Here is a 24,553-nt window from a genome sequence, read left to right as displayed (position 1 = left end):
GAAGATGTACATATGGTGAAAGCAGGGGGAAAAATGATGCCCAAATGTAAATTTTTAAAAACACATGAACTCTGGGACTCCATGTCTTTGTTCCAAAAATTGTGGGTCCCAAAATATGTGGACCAAAATTTTAAAATTCGGGTTCTTTGGATTAGGTGTCTATATTTTCATTTGGGCACTTAAATAAATGTCCTGGTTTTCTGAGATGCTGGATATCCAGAGCTCCCATTAAAGTCAATGGGAAATGTCAGGGATTTTAAGTGCTTACATATGGATATAGGTGTCCAGTTTTAAGCATGCCAGTTTGAAAATTTTGGCTGTGGATTTTGCAATGAATTACTGTGTTCCTCCTATGCAGCAGGAGGTTTTGACCCAGGAAAGCATCTCTAATCAGGAAAGGCACATAAGCATTTGTTTAAATATGTGCTTAAGTCTCATTGATTTCAACAGACCTTAGGCAAATGCTTAAGTGCTTTCCTGAATAGAGGTGGATTTAAGAACAGGTTTAGAGGCTTTCCAAAATCAGGGCCTAATATAAGAATCTAATTTTTTAAAAGCAGTATACTAAATAGGTCCACTATATAACCCATCACATCCTTAAAAACAACAATAAAAGCAGCTGAACATCATCCTACATGCAAGAAAATTAAACTGAGAATAGAATCCAGGATTCTTGACTGAGTCCTGCACTCTAACTAGTAAATCACAAAAATACATATTGTTAATCCATTTTAATTTCCAGTGTATCCTATTTCTATTTCCAGGTTTGATATCCATTTTGCAGTTCCACATAGCACAAAGTTTGCACTACAAATGCCACATAATGAATAGAACATCTGGGCTCCTTGAAATATGGAGTCACCCGATAATTGCCAAGTAGTTATTAATCTACTCTTTTTTCTATTTACTTGCAAGAACTACAGTAAATAACAAAGCTATGCCCCCCAATTTTTTATTGGTAGGTGGTACTAATTAAAAAATAAAAATAAAATTTGACACTTAAATTACTGTAGGCCTCTGTGATGGGGTGTCTGCCCCACACAAGATTGGAAGGGGTTAAGATGGCCTGGGAGGCCAATTAACTTCACAGGCTACACCTGGAGGGGGAACCAGGGAGCAGGAACGTGATTGCAAGCAGGCTCAGCTGTAGAGTTGCCAATTTTCTAATCGCACAAAACCGAATGCCCTTGTTCGCCCCTGCCCCGCCCCTTCCCTGAGGCCTTGTCCCTGCCCTGTCCCTTCTCCAAAGCCCTGCCCTCCACTCACTCCATTCCCCGCTCCCTTCATCACTTGCTCTCCACCACACTCACTCACTTTCACCGGGCTGGGGCAGGGGGTTGGGGTGAAGGAGAGAGTGAGTGCTCTGGCTGGGGATGTGGGTTCCAGGGCGGGGCCAGAAATTAGGGGTTCAGGGTATGGGGGAAGAGGATTGAGGTGCGGGAGGGGGTGAGGGCTCTGGCTGGGGGTGAAATTTCTGTTTTTTGGTGTTTTTTCTTAATTAGAGAATTACATTAAAAAAAAGATTAAGGTTGCAAAGTCAAGCACTCAAAAGTTAGTGAGGGCTGAGAGAGTAAAAGCCCAGAACTGCTGGGTTCAGTGTCCCTGGACTGGGACCCGGAGTACTGGGCAGGCCAGAGTTCCCCTACCAGCCACTGGGGAAGAGGCACCATCAGGGCAGTGCCGGAGAAGACGGCCTGAGATGTTTTGCGTGGAAGGACTTTGAGTAAATCTCTATGTGAGAGGCTGTCCTGGGAAGCTCTCATTGCTAGTGGCGCCTCCCCCTGGCTGTCCTGGGGATTAGCTCTGCCAGGCATCACATCCCTATTTGATGGTGTCTTCACACATCCTATCTCACTCTGCGGCCCCTCTCACTCCAGGAACTGCAGCCTCCTCTTCGTGACACTCTTCCAGCCAGGTCACTACATGGTTTTCTGTTCTGAGTCATCAGTAGGGTTCAGATCTTTAGATCCACAGCACAGACTTTTACCACTTGAGCTAACATAGTAACTGGTAGCAGCACTAGAGTGTTATCCTCCATGTGGATTAGGCACATACTTTGCCAGTGCTTTCACAGTGGAGTAATGCCAGTGATTTGCTCAAAGCAGAATAATGTAGAAACTCAGGACTCCTAGGTTCAATACCTGGTTCTGTAGGGAAGCATGCTGTAGTGGTCACAGAACAGACCCTTATGTCCCTGGCCTGTCTCTGTTCCCCTCTGCTCCACCTTGGCTCCTGTCCCACACGCCTTTTGCTACTTCTCACCCTCTGGCTTCTGCAACACCCCTCTCTCCTTATCTTCCTCCCAATTTCTCACCCCTCTGCATTCCTCCTTCTCCTTACTGTCTTATAATGTAACTGGTCAGGCAACCTAAACTATAGGTGAGGCTACCAGTTCCATCTTTTAAAATAAACACACACTAATTAAGACAGCATACAATGGCTATGTAAAAGGTAGAAGGGGAATTCAAAAATGCTCAGAAGGAATTTATAGGATATAAGGCTGGTACTGAAACTAAATGCACAGGCAAGTCGGAATATTTTTAAACAATAAATATTTTTAAAAATGAGCATCTTCACCCAAAGAGCACAGTATAGTTCAGATCTGACCAGTAATGCCCTTTTTATTCACGTCCTAAACCACTCTTGAAGGCAGACTGCTGAGTTCTATGGTTTAATGATAAGGACAAACATCCTCTAGACTGAGATCAAGATGAATCAAGTCAACTCATTTAACTTGAGATTTGATTTGATTTCATCCTATAGTTTTGAAGGTGTAAGTTCACAAAGACTAGCAGGTATTCCTTCCTATTTGGGTGAACCTTAAGTTTAATGTTTCACTTCATATCTAAAAGTAAGAATACGTAAGACTGTACATATCAATTTGGAAAAAAAAAGATTGACAAATTAACAAAAATCTGTGATTAACAAAAATCCCTTCCTCACTGCCCAAGGCACACAAACATATTCCCAATTTAACCCATGATGCACTGGGACATAAGAATTTAAAATGCTGTCTTGTCAATATTTATAACCTACTTTTTAGAGTTCAATAAAAGGAAAGTCAGAAGAATTTATTGAATATATGGAGATGAATGCCATACCTTTCCTCAACTAAAACCTCCTTCAGCTGCTGGTGCGGCTTTGTGCCTTCCATTTCTCGGATGCTTACTGCATAGATCTTTGTTGTATAGTCAATAGCCTTTTCTCTTGCAACATCACTGTCATAACCTTAAATAATGTGAAAGATAAAATGACACCTGTGTAGTTTGTTTTCAGTTTTGTATTGGAGAAATAAGAAATAGAAAGATTTGCAACAACAGAAGCAGTCTAAGGTCCTGATCCTACAAAGACTTACACATAGTTAATTTTAAGCACTTACTTAACTTTAAGCACATGAGGAGTCCCATTGAACTCAATGGAATTCCTCACATGCTTAAAGTTAAGAATGTATGTGAGTCTTTGTGAGATCAGGGCTAAATTTAATATGTATTTTTCATATTCTGCTTTTACCTCCATCCTCTTCTGCATCTGTATCTGACTCCTCACTGTCAACCAGTTTACTCTCTTGGATGCCCACAAACTCCCTAGTCCAGATCATCAAAGCAGTATCTGCACCACCTACAGTCAGTAGCACAGAATCATTATGTAACCATCGAACGTTGGTTACATGGGCACTATGACCCACATACTTCTTGAACTTAGCACGTTGCCCCTGCAATATAAAGAATACATGTTATCACTTAAACTATTCATTTTTCACATTTTCCTACAGAAATCTTCCCCACTACCATTTCCAGCATGGCTTCTAATCTGATGAGTAAATACTATTTATTACCTTTACAGGATATGAAAAAAGCTTCACAAAACCAAAGTCATCTCCTGTAGCTAACAGTGAACCATCTTTTGTAAGAGTAGCTGCATTTACAACAGTGACATCACTATGCATGGGCCAGATTCCTTCACAAGTAGCACCAAGAACACATGTCCAGGTATCCCATTCAATCTTCTCTATCTGGAAACAAAAATTCCCAAAACAAAGTATCTTGACAAATGTCTAATACACTGCTTTAGTTGTTACATTTTTCTCTTGAACTATGATACTAACAAACAGATCAACTTGCATATGGGCTTGGCCAAAATGATTTTTTCTTTTTGTTAGCTTACAGTGTTTATTTCCAGCTGATTAATGCTAAATATGTCCTTTATTAAAACTGCTATACTACAAGGTAGAGTTCCTGGAATTTTACTTTTTTGCTATACATTTTTTATTCTCCAGGGAGAAATCATTGGTCATTGTCATTTGGATTTAAACTGTTTAGAGTTTTTCAGAGGTGATGAATATTGGCAGCTCTCATTAAGAGTTGCAGGTGTTCAGCATCCCTTAAAATGAGGCCACATATTTTTAAAAGTAGCTTCCTAAATTGCACTTAAATTGCCTGCACACAGATTAAATACAAAAGAAGTGATTGTTCATGCAAAGAGATTATGTGGAAAATTTGTCTGAAATGCACAAATATATATTTGCACATAAATCCTTCTTCTAAAAGAACAAATGGATGCACCTGCAGATACTGCAGGTGATGGAAAAGTTGGTGTTGTCTTTCCTGCACTTATGTAGTTTCATTCTGAGATTTATTGTGAGAATTTTAGTAAATCTGTACTTTTTAATCTATTTTTCAATTTATTTCAATGAGAGAGAAAAGTTAGTTCAATGCCAAGTACTTTTGAAAATCTCACCCACAATATTTACAATATGTGATCAGATCTGAATTAAGTGCTTATCTGAAATGGTTCTAATTTTGAAATACTAATGTTTGTTAAGTGCTTAGAGCAGGGATCGGCAACCTTTGGCATGTGGCCCGCCAGGGTAAGCCCCTTGGCGGGCCGGGACAGTTTGTTTACATGCCACGTTCACAGGTTTGGCTGATTGCAGCTCCCACTGGCCACGGTTCGCCGTTCCAGACCAACGAGGGCTGTGGGAAACGGCGGCCAGCACATCCCTTGGCCTGCGCTGCTTCCCGCAGCCCCCATTGGCCTGGAGCAGCGAACCACAGGCAGTGGGAGCTGCGATTGGCTGAACCTACTGACACAGCAGATAAACAAACCGGCCCGGCCCACCAGGGAGCTTACCCTGGCGGGCCACGTGCCAAAGGTTGCCGATCCCTGGCTTAGAGTAATGTAGCTGTTATGAAAGGTATGATACTGAGTGATTAAGCAGTTCTAATTATACCCATTATAAGGATTAACTTTTGTATATGTAACATTTGTATAATACTTACAAAGGTCTACTTCACAGGGCTGTTGTGAAGATTCACTAATGTCTGTGAAGCACTTTGTAAACTTGAAAGCGTGGTAGCATAGGGGAAGGTATATGAAGAAGACATACCATTTAAATAAGTAATACACTAATTTTCAGTAGTATCATATAACAACATTCACAATGTAAAACCTTCAAGTTAGTACTGAGTGAAGTATTCAGAAAATGTAATTAGTATGATCCATACCTCAGCAGCTCTTATAATATGTCTTTTTCCTCTTGGTGCTTCAAAAAATAGCTGTTCTTTGGCACCAGAATTGACTTGCAATAACTTTCCTGTATGTGAAATATGAGTTTATTATTTATTTCATACATGATTTGGAATATTATGAAGTGCCTTTTTTATTGAGTGATGAGGTGTTATGAAAAACTTGAATGCACATCCTGCATAGGTATTTGTGACAAAATGATAAGAATGACCTACAGAGCACTAATATAAATACAGTCCAATTCAGTTTCTAAAAATGGTTGTTTAGATACTACTCACAAACAGCAGAGTACGGGCCAAGTGACACATGGTGCTGAGTAGCCTCAGAGGTGCTTAGCACTTTGCTGGATCAAGTCCTAAATGTGAGACTTCGTATAACAACCTTGCAAAACTCTATTCACCCAATGTAAGTAATACTTTATTAGTGTTTTCATTATCATGGTAAATGAAGATGAACAGATGTACTTTTCATGATTATTTTACAGATGGTTGTACAGTGATTTAAAAAAAGTTATAAATCTCTCTCTCTCTCTATTAGAGCACTGCCCTATACAAATGTATAACAAACAATCCTTGAATACAAACATTACGAATGTGATCCAAATTGTATGCTAACTATTAGGCAGGCTTATGTGAAACTGAATGTACATTATTTCAGAGTGGTAGCCGTGTTAGTCTGTATCAGCAAAAACAACGAGGAGTCCTTGTGGCACCTTAGAGACTAACAAATTTATTTGAGCATAAGCTTTCATGGGCTAAAACCCACTTCATCAGATGTATGGAGAGAAAAATACAGTAAGCAGTATATATATTACACCACATGAAAAGATGGGAGTTGCCTTACCAAGTGGGGGGTCAATGCTAACGAGGCCAATTCAATTAAGGTGGAAGTGACCTTTTCTCAACAGTTGACAAGAAGGGGTGAATATCAACAGAGGGAAAATTACTTTTGTAGTGCTAATGAGGCCAATGCAATCAAGGTGGACGTCGCCCATTTCCAACAGTTGACAAGAAGGTGTAAGTATCAGCAGAGGGAAAATTACTTTCTGTAGTGACCCATCTATTCCCAGGCTTTATTCAGGCCTAATTTGATGGTGTCCAGTTTGCAAATTAATTCCAGTTCTGCAGTTTCCCATCAAAATCTGTTTTTGAAGTTTTTTTGAAGAATTGCCACTTTTAAGTCTCTTATTGAATTTCCAGGGAGATTGAAGTGCTCTCCTACTGGTTTTTGAATGTTACAATTCTTGATGTCTGATTTGTGTCCATTTATTCTTTTGCGTAGAGACTGTTTGGTTTGGCCAATGTACATGGCAGAGGGGCATTGCTGGCACAGGATGGCATATATCACATTGGTAGATGTGCAGCTGAACAAGCCTCTGATGGAATGGCTGATGTGATTAGGTCCTATAATGGTGTCTCTTGAATACATATGCAGACAGAGATGGCAACAGGATTTGTTGCAGGGATTGGTTCATTAATAAGCCATTGGGCAGGAAGGGGAGAAACAGAAAAAATAAACAGGCTGCCTTAAATTTGAGTTTTATGTTATAACTGAAACAGCAAGAAAGACAGATTTCTAAAATAAATCTATCGCTGAAAAGTTACAGGGGTCCTGTAGGCCACTATAAAATGACTTTGGAGCTTCCCTTGATTGGTAAAGAGCTGGGATGCTCAGGGTCTGAAAGGTTTCTTCACCCCTTCCATTGATGGAGGAAAAACAACATAAGGTAGCTGACCTCTGGCAGTGCTAGAAATCTGCCACCCTCCCCCATCTACTGTGCTAGAGCCTTCAAGCAGGAGCAAAACATTTTCTTACTCCTAGGCAGATACTGGGAATATATTTATCAGCTGCATGTGTGCTGCCTGGATATTCTGCCCACTTGTCATCAGGAACAACACCCTCCTGTATAAGTCTCAACCAGAAATTGAAGGCAGCACCCACAAATTTAAAATTTGGTCAAAAATTAAGTTATTTTTTAAAAATCCACTTGGGAATTTACTATGAAAGAGGTTTTCCAGTATCTAAATAGTGTAGTTTTATAAGGGAAGCAGTTATTAACTAAGAAACACTGGATCAGATCCTCAGCCAGTGTAAATAGTGTAGTTCTAATGGAGTCATGTTGATTTACTTCAACGGAGGATGTGGCCCATTATTCCAAGAGCCATGTTCAGTTCTGCTGGAGGCCCAGATGATGGCAGGACCCAAACAAGGAAAAATACAGTATGAGGCAATAGATGTTAAGGCCACAGGAGGTCATCTTGTCTGACCTCTTGCATAACTAGGGTCATAGAATGTCACTCATTATTTTTTGCCATGTAGGGATTATTCTATCTACTGGGGGGTGGGGGGGGAGTTATATTGCTGCCCATCACTGTAGTATCTGATCATCTATTTTATTCTTCTCTACTATGTTGAACAGTATGACCAAATAACCTGTGGATGAAGTAGACAATATCTTTTCGGAAGCCATGTTGCTTTCAAGACCATTACAAATACAAAGGGGAAGGAGGTAAATCAGCATGAGCTTCAGGGAAAAGGCAAAAGATGTAATGGAAATGAATGCTCGCCTACATCTTCTAGGTAGTAGTAGAAATAATGGGGAGTAAAATCAACAACAAAAAAGGAGCTAATGGTGTCCTTTCATATGTGTTCCTTCAAAATCTCAGCAGATAGATCATCTCCAAATAATTTTAAAGATACTTAAAGGGATTTCAGTGTCCCTATTCTTAAGACAGGCATTATCCGCTGTACATGTTGTAACACTAGGCCCTCTGGTGCCCACTGGCAAAGGGTTCACTGTTCTTTACAAGCAACTCCTGTCTCAGACCTGAGAAACTCACTACACCAAATACACCACTTTCACTGTATTTATCCATAAAGGATAATATATGAGGCTTGAAGTACTGAAAGCTTGCAACTTATCAATACTCATAATCATTGCGAGATGTGTGTACTGGTAATATTTAAAGAATATTGTATCTATATTGAAAATTATGCTTACAGTTATGGGGTAAAAGTGAGTCACCTGGGAATCATATGCCTCAGTGATGGCCCATTCAGGCAGGAGGGAGTTGCCACCCCTCCCTGGCTAGCTAATTATGTAATGTATTGTTCGATTGCCCACCTTTGCACCAACCCTTAAAAGTCAATGGAAAAATCTCAAAGATAAACTATAAAAACATCAAAACCACTTGAAAGTGAAAAGGAACAATATGACAGTAGGGGGGGGGGTTGTCCTGTGTCATAAATATAAAGGGAAGGGTAACCACCTTTCTGTATACAGTGCTATAAAATCCCTCCTGGCCAGAGGCAAAACCCTTTCACCTGTAAAGGGTTAAGAAGCTAAGGTAACCTAACTGGCACCTGACCAAAATGACCAATAAGGAGACAAGATACATTCAAAACTGGAGGGGGGGAACAAAGGGTCTGTCTGTCTGTGTGATGCTTCTGCTGGGAACAGATCAGGAATGCAGACTTACAACTCCTGTTAAGTTAGTAAGTAATCTAGCTAGAAATGCATTAGATTTACTTTTGTTTAATGGCTGGTAAAATAAGCTGTGCTGGATGGAATTTATATTCCTGTTTTTGTGTCTTTTTGTAACTTAAGGTTTTGCCTAGAGGGATTCTCTATATTTTGAATCTGATTATCCTGTAAGGTATTTACCATCCTGATTTTACGGAGGTGATTCTTTTACCTTTTCTTTAATAAAAATTCTTCTTTTAAGAACCCGATTGCTTTTTCAAGATCCAAGGGTTTGGGTCTGTGTTCACCTGTACAAATTGGTGAGGATTCTTATCAAGCCTTCCACAGGAAAGGGGGTGTAGGGCTTGGGGGGATATTTTGGGGGAAGACATCTCTGAGTGGGCTCTTTCCCTGTTCTTTGTTTAATACGCTTGGTGGTGGCAGCATACGGTTCAAGGACAAGGCAAAGTTTGTACCTTGGGGAAGTGTTTAACCTAAGCTGGTAAAAATAAGCTTAGGGGGTTTTTCATGCAGATCCCCACATCTGTACCCTAGAGTTCAGAGTGGGGAAGGAACCTTGACATGGTGGCAGAGCGGTGGGATCATTTTCAGATCATTTTGAACCGGAAGCACAGCAGGATTTTAAAAGGTTTTGTAAAAGGTGATTGCAGCTGTAGATTCTGTCTCTCTGCCTGGGGGACAGAGCAGCAGGCATAACAAAAGGATTTTTCTATAGGCTGAGAACAGCTATCAGGAAAAAAAGGTATCAGGTTACAGCACAGCAAAATTTTACAAGCCAGTTTTTTTGTTTTGTTTTCTTTCTAACTCTCGGGTGTAAAGTTAGTTAAAAACAGAGAGGTTAGTATGACAGACTGCACTGTTCAACAGAAGTTGTAATTAGCCAGCTTTGAGGCTGAGGAAAAACAAAAGGAACACGAAAGATGGGTATAACTCAGAAAGATGGAAATGGAGGCAAAAGAAAAAGAAATGGAGGCTGCCCACAGGAGACAAATGGAGGCAAAGGAAAAAGAAATGGAAGAGAAGGAAAAAGAAAGGAAGCATGCACTGGAGATGGAGAAGGCAAAGGCTCAGCAGAATGTACCGAATAACCCTAACAATCCTTCCCCAGCAATCCACAAATGGGAGCGACTATGTCCACAGTATGATGAATCCAGTGATATTGCTGAATATTTTCTCACCTTTGAGAGACTGTGCACACTCCATAAAATTCCTGAAGCTCACAAGATGACCACATTGGTCGCAAAATTGACTTTAAGAGCTTGGACATATTCAAGATGCCTATTGATGAGGCTTCTGACTATAATAAATTAAAGAATTTGATTTTAAAGCAATTTCAAGTTACACCTAAAACTTACAGAGTAAAGTGAGCTGTAGCTAATGAAAGCTTATGCTCAAATAAATTTGTTAGTCTCTGAGGTGCCACAAGTATTCCTTTTCTTTTTGTGGATACAGACTAACGCAGCTGCTACTCTGAAACCAGAGTAAAATTTAGAGCCCTTAAGAGAGGACCTGGATGAAGTAATGTGGCTTATATAAACCAGATAAAGGATCTGTTAGATCAATGGGTCAAAGGAAGGGGTGTAACTAGCTTTGAAGGAATGTGTGATTTGATGACTCAGGAGCAATTCCTGAATATGTCCAAGGAGGAAATAAAACAGTGTTTATGGGATAAGAAAATGGACTCAGCAGAAAGTCTTGCTTCTTATGCTGATCAATACAAGCAGTCCCAGACTGCCAGAGAGGCGGGGCAAACCAGAACAAAATGCGTGGAGGGAGGAGAGAAAAACAACCCTGGTTGCAATTGGAGCAGATACCAGAAGGGACACATTCAGACCACCCTCTACTACCGGGGGCAGCCCAAGGCCCCAGCTACACACCAAGGAACATTCCAGACACCTCTGCATCCCGCCACAATGTTCTCCAGCAACCCACCTTGCCCCAGTGACCCGTCAGCTGGACGATGTTTTAAATGTAATGAGCCGGGGCATGTAAAGGTCAACTGCCCCAAGAACTCCAACAGATTACAGTTCATTGCACCGGAATCACACCAGAGGTCCTCAGGCCCACATACCTCCCAGATACCTCAGAGCAGAGAGAAACAGTGAGTGTGGGTGGAAAGAAGGTCACAGTATGGAGGGACACTGGAGCACAAGTGTCGGCTATTCATGCTTCCTTAGTGGACCCCAATTTAATCGACCCAGAGGTCCAAGAGACGATTCAACCCTTCAAGTCAAACTCTTTTGACTTGCCTACAGCCAAGTTGCCTGTCCAGTACAAGGGCTGGTCAGGAACATGGACTTTTGCAGTCTATGATGATTATCCCATCCCCATGCTGTTGGGAGAAGACTTAGCCAATCATGTGAAGTTAGCCAAGAGCGTGGGAATGGTCACCCACAGCCAGGCTAAGCAAGCTGTCACACCTAGCTCTGTTCCGAAAACTTCTACCAGGACCCGGTCAGAGGTGATGGAACCAGACCCCATGCCAATGTCTGCAACAGCAGTAGCGGATCCAGTCACAGAGACCCAGACAAAGCCAGTCCCAGAACTGGAACCGGCGGAACAACCAGCACCAGAACCATTCCCAGCACTGAATCCAGTACTTGCAACCCCAACACCAGAGGGCCCCACTGAACCTGCACCGGTAGCAGCAGCAGATGACCCTAAACAAGAAGCTCAGCCAGAGCCTGAAACCCAACATAGTGCACCAGTGGACAGCGGTTCACAGTCAACAAAAACAGCCCCATCACCTGCATTGCTTCCAGAGAAACCAAGCCCAGGTCCACAATCCGAAGAGGAACTGATGTCTCCAGCATCAAGGGAACAGTTCCAGACCAAACAGGAAGCAGATGAAAGCCTCCAGAGAGCTTGGATGGTGGCATGGAGCAACCCACCACCTCTCAGCTCTTCTAATCGATCCAGGTTTGTTGTAGAAAGAGGACTTTTATACAAGAAAACTCTTTCTGGTGGACACCAGGAAGACTGGCATCCTCAGAGACAGTTGGTAGTTCCAAGTAAGTACCGAGTAAACCTATTAAGCTTAGCCCACAATAATCCTAGTGGCCATGCTGGGGTGAACAGAACCAAAGACCATTTGAGAAAGTTGTTCCACTGGGAGGGAATGGGCAAGGATGTTTCTACCTATGTCAGTCTTGTGAGGTGTGCCAAAGAGTGGGAAAACCCCAAGGCCAGGTCAAAGTCCCTCTCCAGCAACTCCCCACCATAGAATCATAGAATCATAGAATATCAGAGTTGGAAGGGACCTCTGGAGGTCATCTAGTCCAACCCCCTGCTCAAAGCAGGACCAATCCCCAAATAAATCATCCCAGCCAGGGCTTTGTCAAGCCTGACCTTAAAAACTTCTAAGGAAGGGGATTCCACCACCTCCCTAGGTAACACATTCCAGTGTTTCACCACCCTCCTAGTGAAAAAGTTTTTCCTAATATCCAACCTAAACCTCCCCCACTGCAACTTGAGACCATTACTCCTTGTCCTGTCATCTGCTATCACTGAGAATAGTCTAGATCCATCCTCTTTGGATCCACCTTTCAGGTAGTTGAAATCAGCTATCAAATCCCACCTCATTCTTCTCTTCCGTAGACTAAATAATCCCAGTTCCCTCAGACTCTCCTCATAACTCATGTGTTCCAGACCCCCAATCATTTTTGTTGCCCTTCGCTGGACTCTCTCCAATTTTTCCACATCCTTCTTGTAGTGTGGGGCCCAAAACTGGACACAGTACTCCAGACGAGGCCTCACCAATGTCGAATAGAGGGGAATGATCACGTCCCTCGATCTGCTGGCAATGCCTCTACTTATACAGCCCAAAATGCCATTGGCCTTCTTGGCAACAAGGGCACACTTTTGACTCATATCCAGCTTCTCGTCCACTGTAACCCCTAGGTCCTTCTCTGCAGAACTGCTGCCTAGCCATTCGGTCCCTAGTCTGTAGCGGTGCATAGGATTCTTCCATACTAAGTGCAGGACTCTGCACTTGTCCTTGTTGAACCTCATCAGATTACTTTTGGCCCAATCCTCCAATTTGTCTAGGTCCCTGTGTATCCTATCCCTACCCTCCAGCGTATCTACCTCTTCTCCCAGTTTAGTGTCATCCGCAAACTTGCTGTGGGTGCAAGCCACACCATCCTCCAGATCATTAATGAAGATATTGAACAAAACCAGCCCCAGGACCGACCCTTGGGGCTCTCCGCTAGATACCGGCTGCCAACTAGACATGGAGCCATTGATCACTACCCATTGAGCCCAACAATCTAGCCAACTTTCTACCCACCTTGTAGTGCATCCATCCAGCCCATACTTCTTTAACTTGCTGACAAGAATACTGTGGGAGACCGTGTCAAAAGCTTTGCTAAAGTCAAGGAATAACACGTCCACTGCTTTCCCTTCATCCACAGAACCAGTTATCTCATCATAGAAGGCAATTGGATTAGTCACGCATGACTTGCCCTTGGTGAATCCATGCTAACTGTTCCTGATCACTTTCCTCTCCTCTAAGTGCTTCAGAATTGATTCCTTGAGGACCTGCTCCATGATTTTTCCAGGGACTGAGGTGAGGCTGACTGGCCTGTAGTTCCCGGGATCCTCCTTCTTCCCTTTTTTAAAGATTGGCACTACATTAGCCGTTTTCCAGTCTTCCAGGACTTCCCCTGATCACCATGAGTTTTCAAAGATAATGGTCAATGGCTCTGCAATCACATCCGCCAATTCCTTTAGCACTCTCAGATGCAACGCATCCGGCCCCATAGACTTGTGCTTTTCTAAATAGTCCCAAACCACTTCTTTCTTCACAGAGGGCTTTCTTCATTGAGGTTCCATTTCAGCGAGTTCCAAGTGGGGAACCCTATGCTGCCACCACCAAGCGTGTTAAACAAAGAACAGGGAAAGAGTCTACTTGGAGACGTCTTCCCTCCAAGTGCCACACCCCCTTTCCTGGGGAAGACTTGATAAGAATCCTCACCAATTTGTACAGGTGAACACAGACCCAAACCCTTGGATCTTGAAAAAGCAATCGGGTTCTTAAAAGAAGAATTTTAATTAAAGAAAAGGTAAAAGAATCACCTCCGTAAAATCAGGATGGTAAATACCTTACAGGATAATCAGATTCAAAACATAGAGAATCCCTCTAGGCAAAACCTTAAGTTACAAAAAGACACAAAAACAGGAATATACATTCCTTTCAGCACAGCTATTTTACCAGCCATTAAACAAAAGGAAAAGTAACGCATTTCTCGCTTGACTACTTACTAACTTAAGGAGTTATGAAGAGCATTCCCGATCTGTTCCCGGCAAAAGCATCACACAGACAGACAGACCCTTTGTTCCCCCGCCTCCAGTTTTGAAAGTATCTTGTCTCCTTATTGGTCATTTTGGTCAGGTGCCAGCGAGGTTATCTTAGCTTGTTAACCCTTTACAGGTGAAAGGGTTTTGCCTCTGGCCAGGAGGGATTTTATAGTTCTGTGTACAGAAAGGTGGTTACCCTTCCCTTTATATTTATGACATGGGCTCTTTCCCTGTTTTTTGTTTAAAACACTTGGTAGTGGAGAAGGAATCTTGACACCCTGTCTGCGAATAAAGACAAAAGACTGATTCAGTAGATAACAGGGTGGAAAAAGACACGCTGGGTCCGTTCACTGAGGAGGTACCTTGATGCTTCATGGAAGACTGGTTTCTAGCTCCTTGGGGCTAGCAAGTGCTGCCAAAGATTGAACTTTGGGGTAAAAATGTGCTTGTCTACACTACAGAGTTTTGTCGACAAAAGTCAGCTTTCATCAACAAAACAGTGGAGTTGTACACACTACAATGCTCCTTCTGCCAACAAAACTCTTCTGCTTCACTGTCAAAATAAAACCACTTCCATGAGAAGCATAGAGCTTTTTGCAGCAAAGTTATATTGACAAAGTGTCAGTGTAGACACTGTGCTTGGTTATGTCGCTGTAAGTGGCCTCCAGGACGCAATCAGCTCTGGTCAGCAGTTCAAACTTCACTGTTCTGCAGCCAGGTACACAGGTATTCGTCGCTCCCCATTTAAAGGCCTGGGAATTTTTGAAATTCCACTTCCTGTTTGCTCAGCATGGACAGCTCACATTGCATCTTCTTAGCTGACCATGGAGGCTCCATGCAGCAAATACTCTCCTTTTTGGAGCACACCTAAGTTGTTGGATCTGCTGGTACTGTGGGGAGAGGAGGCTGTGCAATCCCAGCTCTGCTCCAGCCGTAGGAACTTTGATACCTACAGTCAAATTTCTTGTGGCATGTTGGATAAGGGTTACAAATGGGAGACACATCAGTGCTGTGTGACGATAAAGGGGCTGTGGCAGGCGTACCAGAAGGCAAGGGAGTCAAACTGTCACTCTGGTGCTGTGCCGAAGTCCTGCTGCTTCTATAAGGAGTTGAATGCTATCCTTGGTGGCAACCCCATCTCTACTGCCAGGAGACCTGGGGATAGTTTGGGGATGGGGAGGAGCTAGAGGCAGTGGACAGTGGATTCAATCCTGAGAACAAAGTGGTGGAAGAGGAGGTCAAGTTGGAGGACAAGATGGGAGAGGCGACTGGGTCGTCCAGTACTGTGGCAAGCCAGGACCTCTTCTTGACCCAGGAGGGTTCGAGCCAGTCCCAACACTCCATCTCTGGTGCACATGATGCAGGAAAGGGGAACTCTGGTAAGTTATCTTTTTGAGTTGATGCTGCTCAGTTATATGAGGTAGAGCTGTCCTTTGCTTTGTTATACACTAGAAGTGGGTTAAGGGATAGAAATGTACAAGTGTGGAAGTAACAAAGGGATAAAGGGGATCTGGATGCAGACATCTTAGTTTTCTTAAAAATAGAGTAAGAGTCAGGTTAACTCTAACTCTAATAAAGCGAGACTTTAAGGCAGGGCCTGGGTGAGTGAGAAGCGAGTGGGAAAATGGTAAGAGATGCTGTGTTGACCTTGTGTTAGATAAGAATGGAATGCAGACTGTAGCAGGAACTGCTGAGAAAAAGTAAGATATCAGGAAGGAATATGTATAAACAAGATGCAGCAGTTTATCATTATTATATGTAACAAAAGGTATAAATGCTTGCCTTGTTTATCATGCGGAGACCTGCCTAGGAAGGGGGAATCCCTCCCCCTTGCAACTGCTTGAGAATAAATTGTCTCTGACTCGTTGGAAACAACCTAAAAGTGAACACTGTGTTTTTCTTCCACAATTTGGTGCCGTGACTCGGATGGCAACGCCCGGCTGAGACAGCGTCAACTACTGCAGACCGTTCCCCTTCAAACCCCATGGCGCCACAATAGAGGTAAGAGACCTTTTGAAATCTCTATTGGGGGTTTCGGAGGAGGACTGCCCTTGGGGCCGCCTGTCACTTTGAGGCTTACGCCATGCAAACTTATTGATTAAGCAACAAGATCAGATGCAAAGCGATACTGAGGAACTGTTGCCACCCTCAATAAGGTTAGTTTGAAGTGGTACTGTGGATTTAGTTTTGCCACCCTCAATAAGGTTAGTTATATGCAGTACTGAGGAGTAGTCTTGCCGCCCTCAATAAGGTTAATGCATAGGTGCTGAGTGGTTTTGGCCACCTCAAATAAGGGAAAGGTTGTATTAAGTCCAGACATAAAGAACTAAGGTTATTGTTAAATGAGATGCATCAGGATATGGGGAATGAATGTGTGTGTATGAATGAATGAATGAAGGGGGGTATGAACTGCTGATCAAGTCCAGGACTTAAGCTGACTCCAGCCGCCCCAGGGCTACCCCATGTGGGAGTTCTGAAAGCAATGGGGGGGGGGGGTCAGCTGAACCTTGTGACCCAGTGGAGATTCTTTCCTTACTAATGAGCTGCTGACCAGGTCCAGACTTAAGCCGCTAGTCGGTGGAAACCGTGACCCAGTGGACCCTTTCTTGGGGTGTGTGAGTGAAAATCTTCCCTAATTTATGAGCCGCTGAAAGGACAGGGGTCCCATATGAGCTGTTGAGTGGACAGGATACTCCCCTGTGTGACTGCAAAATGGGTGGGGGACAGTCTAAGAATTCCTCCGCACCACTGAAGGGTGCTCCTGCGTACTACATGTATGTGCATTATGGTCCTAGGACCTGCAGGTATTTAGAAAATAGAAGTTTTTACATGCGTGATAATCCATCTAAACAATTCCCACTAGAAGGTACCTTCGATCTAGATAAAATTATATATCTCAGAGGAACCCTTAAATCCCCCCAAATCCCTGATATACAGTGGGAACAAGTTGTTTATTGGTGGGAGGAAGCTACAAAGAGACTTCATGAGTCTCGAGTGTGGAGTCTGAAGGACTCCCAGGAAAAATTAAAAACTCAAGTACAGGATTTGAAAACTAAATGTAAAGAATCCGGATGCCTCCCTGCCCGAGCTACTCCCTCAGCTCCTTTATATCCCCAATTAGTCAAGACTGAGAGTGAGGATGAAGCCGTTGAGGACACTGTGGATCTTTTCAGCAGTGCTCCATGGCATCAGCCATTGCCTCCTCCCTCCCCTCCACAAGTTGCGCCTTCTAATGATCTCCATGAGGCAGCACAAACCTCACTGCCACATGTATCGACTACACAAATTGTTCTTTCTCCTGGAGGGGGCCTTCCTCTTCGCCGACCTATCAGCAGCCGAGGATTTGTTCCGATCCCTTTAGCAGCTCACCTGACTCTGATTTTTCTAGCCCATTTTCCCACCACACTAGGAGCCAGATATTAGTGTTTCAGGTTCCCTTAAGACAATTGCCGGGTGATGGAAATAATTTGGTTACAGTTCATGCCCCTGGGACGCCAGGGGACCTTAGAAATTTAGTAAAGGAATTTCCTAATGTTAGAGAGGAGCCAGAAAAGTTTAGAGAGGAGCTCCGGACAGTGATTCAGTGTTACAATCCATCATGGGCAGATGTTAACCAACTCTTGCGAGTAGTTCTGCCAGCCAGGGTTAAACAACGACTAGTTGCTCAGGCCCAATGGCCCGGTGCTGACCCCAGAATTGGAGATGCCCTGACTGAGGCTAGGAATCTCCTCTTGAATGCCATTCCGGAGGTCTGCCCTAGGAAAACGGATTGGACAAAGATCAATAACTGTAAACAGAACAAAGGCGAATCCCCCGCCGATTATCTAGATAGACTAACTAAGGTATTTGAACAACATTCGGGAATTGCCCAGCCTGATACCAATGCCAGAGAGGCAGTGGGGGCTGCCTTTGTTCAAGGACTCTTACCAAGGGTTCAGCAGCAGTTAAGGGTTATCTGCATTGGTTGGCAAACTAAACTTCTTTCTGAATTGGTGACAGTTGCTAACCATTGTTCAGCTTGCATAGAGCAGAAAAAATAAAGTTCTGAAACAAAACTCTTGGCCTTGCAGTTGCAAATTTATCAGTATAGAGGCCATGGGGTAATGAGGGGCAGACAAGGACGAGTTCGGGGGAGAGGTCCCTCATATCCTGCCCCAGCAAGGAACACTGCATGCCACTTTTGTGGCCAGGAGGGACACTGGAGAAATGAATGCCTGAACCGACAGCCTCAAAATCCTCCATCCCCTTTCCCAAACCCTGAAGCACCTGTTTTTTCCCCACAAACCAACTCTTATTAGGACAGCTTGAGGGAACGTAACTGCATCATGAATCCTTTAATTCCTACTAATCAAGAAGGCCCATATGTAAATTGTGAAATTGCAGGCCAATCTGTTGCTCATCTTGTGGACACTGGAGCTAGCAGATCGGCCTTAAGATCTTTAGAGTTTCCCTCTGTTCCCTTGTCATCCTTGTCTATTAATGCCATTGGTATTTCAAACCAATCTGTTCCACATCCTGTCACAAAACCCCTTTCTGTTGCCCTGGGACCCCTTTCTGGTCAACATGCCTTTTTACTCAGCCCATCCTTTCCTGTTAATTTGTTGGGATGGGATCTTTTGTGTAAATTAGGCTGTACTATCTATTGTACACCAGATGGCATATTCTTACAAGTTCCTGATGAGAATACCAATCTGGTGCCGGCTACACTGCACACAACAGTGCCAGCCAGACCACATGCAGCTCTCAGCCCTGATCTTGTTCACTTGTTGTCACAAGTGTCCTCTTATTTTTGGTCTTGGCATGCAAATGAAGTGGGGCAGATTCGAACAGCCGAACCAGTTAAGATTTTTGTTGATCCTTCTCAATCACTTCCACGGGTACCACAATATCTACTGCACCCTGAAACAGAGGAGGGAATAGCTCCAGTAATGGATTCCTTGTTACAGCAGGGTATTATTGTTCCTACTACTAGTTCTTGTAATACACCTATTTTCCCCATAAAGAAACCAGGAAAAAACACCTATCTGTTTGTTCAAGATCTACGCGGGGTTAATGCTGCTGTCTTGCCATTCTTTCCAGTGGTTCCTAACCAAACTACTATTCTTTCTTGCATTCCCCCTACAGCCACTCACTTTACTGTTGTGGACCTTTGCTCAGCTTTCTTTTCCATTCTCATTCATCCTGATAGCCAATATTTGTTTGCCTTTACCTATAAAGGGTGCCAGTATACCTGGGCTCACTTACCCCAAGGGTATACCGAATCTCCATCCCTGTTTTCCCAGAGCCTGAAGAAGGATCTGGACAATGTGGTCTTTCCAGGAAAATCTGTACTCATACAATATGTGGATGATCTTTTGTTGGCATCCCCTTTCTTTGAATCCTGTAAAACTGATTCTTTAGTTCTTCTGACAGCTCTTGCTGCCAAGGGTCACAAGGCATCTCAGGAAAAACTCCAGTTGTGCCAACCCAGAGTTCATTACCTTGGTCATGATATTTTGCATTTTACACCCTGATCACCTTTGGCATTCCCTGGACGGCTGCCTGGTTGCACCTGAGGTGCTCTTGCCCTATTTTGCTCGCATGTACCACGGAGCAGCGCACGTAAGCAAAGGGGGGGATGGTTGCTGCAGTTAAACGGGACTGGTGTGGGCTGGGTTTTTCTTCTATTGCACACCACTACTGTAAACAATGTATGATTTGCCAGCAGCACAATGTTGGTAAAGCTGTTAAAGTTAGGCAGGCAGCACATCCCCCTCCATGGGGACCTTTTGTAAATATTCAGATTGATTTTATTCAAATGCCTAAATGTTGTAATTATGAGTATGTGTTAGTTTTAGTTGATGTTTTTTCAAGCTGAGTTAAGGCCTTCCCTTGCAGAAGGGCAGATGCCAAGACTGTTGTGAAACTTTTGCTCAAGGATTTTGTACCATGATTTGGCATACCTGTGAGTATTAACAGTGATCGTGGAACTCATTTCACTGGACAGATTGTAAAAGAATTATGTGCAGCTTTGTAGATCCAACATAACCTCCATTGCCCCCACCACTCGCAGTCTGCCGGGACAGTGGAACGTCAAAATGGGATTTTGAAAAATAAACTAGCCAAGATCTGTGCTGAGATGAACTTAAAGTGGCCAGATGCCCTCCCATTAGCATTGATGAATATGAGGGCCACTCCCAATCGAAAGACTGGACTCAGTCCTCATGAGATTCTGATAGGATGCCCGATGCGGCTTCCAGCAGCACCTCCGCTGACCCTCGCCCAGATGGACATTCATTTCATGGATGACACAATGCTTAATTATTGTCAGGCACTAATGAAATGTGTTAGGTCTCTTTATACACAGGTGAAAGAAGCACTACCCAAGGATCCTGAGCAACCCTACCACTCGCTGGAACCAGGAGATTGGGTCTACATAAAGGTCTATCAGCGAAAGACCGCCCTGACCCCACACTGGAAAGGCCCTTACCAAGTCCTGTTAACTACCAACACCGCTGTTGGACTGATTGCCTGGGCCCACACTTCTCACTGCAAAAGGGCCCCTCCACCTTGAGATGACTCTCTGTCTGATGATCAGTCTATTTCTCCTTCTGGTGCTGCTGTTCCTTTTGGACAGCAGGAGAAAAGGACAAGGTGAAGTTCTAGTAACCTCTCCCTTGTCCACTGACAGAACTACCATGCATTTGGATTTTGCTAGAAGAACCAAATCATTTCAGGGTGATGTGCTAGTAACCTCTACCCTGCATAATGCTAAACCACGACTGTTCCAAGAGAGAAGAAGGAACACTCGCTCTGCTGAAACCACCACGGTCCAGGAATTCCTGACGACAAAGGACATTAAAAATTGGCCCTGGTGGAGGAAATGGAGTATTGTATATTGGCAGAGAGGGAACTCCCGGGACCATTCTTGGGAATGTGGAGTTGAGTGGTGGTTTGGATTTCTTTCAGGGTCTGGGCTTTGTGCTTATGGACAAGTACCATCAGAATGTACTGCCCTCCCTAATTGGCTTCCCGATGACGAATACCAAAGACGCCTTGCTGCCATGAATATTACCCTGACCATCTCCTCCACCTTTGCCACCACCCCTGTAATTTACCCAAATACAGACAATACTGTATATTCTAATGAAACCCAATGGCCAAGACCTTCATATCTTAGTGATTTACTGAAATTTTGTTCAGAAACTTATTTTTTAAAGTTCAGAATATGTCATATGAGCGAACAATTGAGTGGAAAACAAATGGGTCGGTGGAAATAGAAATATATATCACTACAAATGAGCCCCAAGAATCGGAAATTAAGATTAATGGGTTCTATAGTGAGGTAGATATGATGGCCATTCCTGGAGTCTGCAGTATGTTAGATGAAAGAGGCCCTTATTGTTATTTGGTCACCCAATTAGTGAATAATCAAACATATACCCGAAGAGTCTGTTCTGCCACTGGAAATTTTACCTGCATTGAAATAATCCCAGTAACTGATAATTTAACCTGCACCATATTGCAATATACCCCTTCCTCTGCTATTAATGCTAATGTCTCTCGGAAATATATGAAAGTGTTTAGCCAACAGATGTGGTATGGTACTTCACTAAAGAGAGATGTGTTAGGATATCAATGGACTTTGATTAATACTACACTAGGGACTATAAAATTCACGCTGCCCTTATCCAGTTTTCAGGTCACCTCTACATATCCTAATGGCTCGAAAGGGGCTGCCATTAGGTTAGCACAGCAAAGGGCCTGGGTTTCCTCTAGAAAGAAGAGGGACTTGGCGGGACACCTATAGGATGGTGCCTATAGTGCAGCTGCAATTTTGGAATATTTATAAAGGCCAACAACATGAAGAGAAATTAGGACAGTTGGAAAAAGCCACAAGTCTTATTACTGGAGCACAGTTAACCCAGGTACAGGCTGGAGTTGGTGAATTACAAGTTATCTCCGCCCTTAGTTCAATGACCCAGAAACTTCTGATGACGATGGTACTAAATATCACTGAGGCTGGGAAGGCATTGCAGTGGGATCTGGCTCGTTCAGAAATTCAGGATTTCCTGAATGACCAGCTCATGGCCATTCAGAGTGATCTGGAGCATCAGGCTTGGCCCACTGCCCTTACAGATACTTCAGGAGTATCATCTGATCTGTGGCCATGGAGACGTACTTGGAGATTTTCTGAGTGGAAGTGCAGACATTCGCAGTGCTCCTTCCAAGCATACAGACTGATTGAAGGGATGTGGGTCCCCACATACCGAATCCTGCCGGGTTCGTGGGGACGATGCATGTGGGATTGGATAATTCACTGAGACATTTGGGAAATTAAACTACCTGATATGCCTAACCGATTTATAGTCAGTGCTCCTGGAATAACACCCAACATTTGGATAGGGATAGGGAGTCAATGGACACTCTGGCCTTTAGAACCCCCACAGCTTCAGTGTGTATGAAAACTGAAGCCAGGGGAAGTTGTCACTGTTCATGACAACGTTTGTTGGGAGGGTATGGGACAAGGAACTACCCTGACAGAGTAATGACAGTTGTGTGTATATTAAGGCCACCACTTTGCAAGACATACATTTTAATCTCACCACTGCTGCAGGCAATCATATTATTTATTGGCCTGCGGATAGAATCCTACAATCAGCCCTTAGGTTTCAGATACCCTTTAATTGGACTGCCTTAGTACCTGACCAGTTCCAAAATTTGCTTTCACTCCTACCAGAGGTCCGGCAAATCTCTGAATTACAAGGTCAAATTCATATGCTTCAAAATATATATCAAATTGAAAAATATGCCTTCCATACTGCCTATAGAGTGTCTACATTATATACTAATTATGATGCATTGTGCTATGTAACTAGGCCTATAAAACAACCCCATCATATTATTACAATGGGAATGTTAATGCTTTCATTGCTGTTGTTCAATTCAGGATTATGTTATTGTTGTTGTAAAGGACGTAATAATAATAACACCTTCCATGTTCATACTAACCATGCATTGTCATTGCATCCAACCAAAGCCCATGAGGCTGAACCATTTGATCTAGAATGAGAAATACAAGGTTTGATGAAATGGAGGTTTAAGACTGATAGTTGTGCTAGAAGCACAAAAAGGGGGAGTGTGGAAGTAAAAAAAGGATAAAAGGGATTTGGACGCAGACATCTTAGTTTTCTTAGGAATAGAGTAAGAGTCAGGCTAACTCTAACTCTAATAATGTGAGACTTTAAGGCAGGGCCTTGGTGAGTGGGAAGCGAGCGGAAAAACTCTAAGAGGTGCTGTTTTGACCTTGTGTTAGATAAGAATGGAATGCAGACTGTAGCAGGAACTGCTGAGAAAAAGTAAGATATCAGGAATAAATATGTATAAACAAGACGCAGCAGTTGATCATTATTGTATGTAACAAAAGGCATAAATGCTTGCCCTAATTGTTTATCATGCGGAGACCTGCCTAGGAAGGGGGAATCCCTGTCTGTGCGCACTCTCCCCCTTGGAACTGCTTGAGAATAAATTGTCTCTGACTTGTTGCAAACAACCTAAGAGTGAAGACTGTGTTTTTCTTCCACACAAGATTAGCTGTGTTTGTGTGTGCTGGACATTCCCCTGTGCAGCTACACAATGGGATGGAACAGTGTGCTAATGCACACTGAGAGTTCACTGGAATCCTCCAGAGAATTCTCTAGGAAACTTTCCTGGAGATACTCATCAATCCTCTGCCAAAAGTTCCTTGGCAGAGCTGCTTTGTTCCTTCCTCCATTGTAGGAAACGTAGGATTGCCGGCATCAATCAGCAATCACTTGTGCAGGGACCAAAGTGGCACACAGTGAGCAGCACAAGGACCTGGTCTGAAGCTGCATGCATACAGGATATGCACCCTTGAATCCTTGCTTACCCTCAGGAGTAAGACATTGGCTTCAATGACATGTGCAAAATGGTAGCAGAATTTACAATATTGCCCCTCGTTGCCTGCAGTGATCCCTTAAAAAACCACCTAGACCAGCAGTTCCCAAACTTTTTCACTTGCACCCCCCCCCTTACCTGGTCTGAGCCCTGCCCAGGAGCTGGGGTGGGAGGCGAGTGGGTGAATGGGGCAGGACAGGGGAGGGGGAGCTGCACTCTGGGGGTGGAGAGGTGAGGGGGCAGGACAGGGGAGTGGGAGCCACACATGGGGCAGGACAGGGGAGCTGCCTGTACCTCTCTTGCTAGAGCCATCTCTGAGTGCTCCTCCAGGCTCCAGCAGCAGCTGCT

At 43.5% G+C, this 24,553-nt stretch overlaps 1 protein-coding gene across 2 annotated transcripts in view; it reads right to left on the bottom strand.

Annotated features, from left to right (window-relative positions):
* The window catches only part of EML6 (EMAP like 6), a 306,539-nt gene that overhangs the window by 69,309 nt on the left and 212,677 nt on the right, over window positions 1-24,553 (bottom strand). For both annotated transcript variants that reach the window (XM_077812018.1, XM_077812016.1), the window contains exons 24-27: window positions 5,505-5,593; window positions 3,836-4,012; window positions 3,511-3,712; window positions 3,102-3,228 (exon numbers count right to left, since the gene is read on the bottom strand). In XM_077812018.1, coding sequence (XP_077668144.1) covers window positions 3,102-3,228; window positions 3,511-3,712; window positions 3,836-4,012; window positions 5,505-5,593 — 595 coding nt within the window. The remainder of the gene's footprint in view (window positions 1-3,101; window positions 3,229-3,510; window positions 3,713-3,835; window positions 4,013-5,504; window positions 5,594-24,553) is intronic.

The sequence above is a fragment of the Eretmochelys imbricata genome, chromosome 3 (assembly GCF_965152235.1).
Source record: "Eretmochelys imbricata isolate rEreImb1 chromosome 3, rEreImb1.hap1, whole genome shotgun sequence".
In the NCBI taxonomy this organism is placed as follows: Eukaryota; Metazoa; Chordata; order Testudines; family Cheloniidae; genus Eretmochelys; species Eretmochelys imbricata.
Note: the sequence above shows the minus strand (reverse complement) of the source record. Positions and strands in the feature narration are given on the sequence as shown.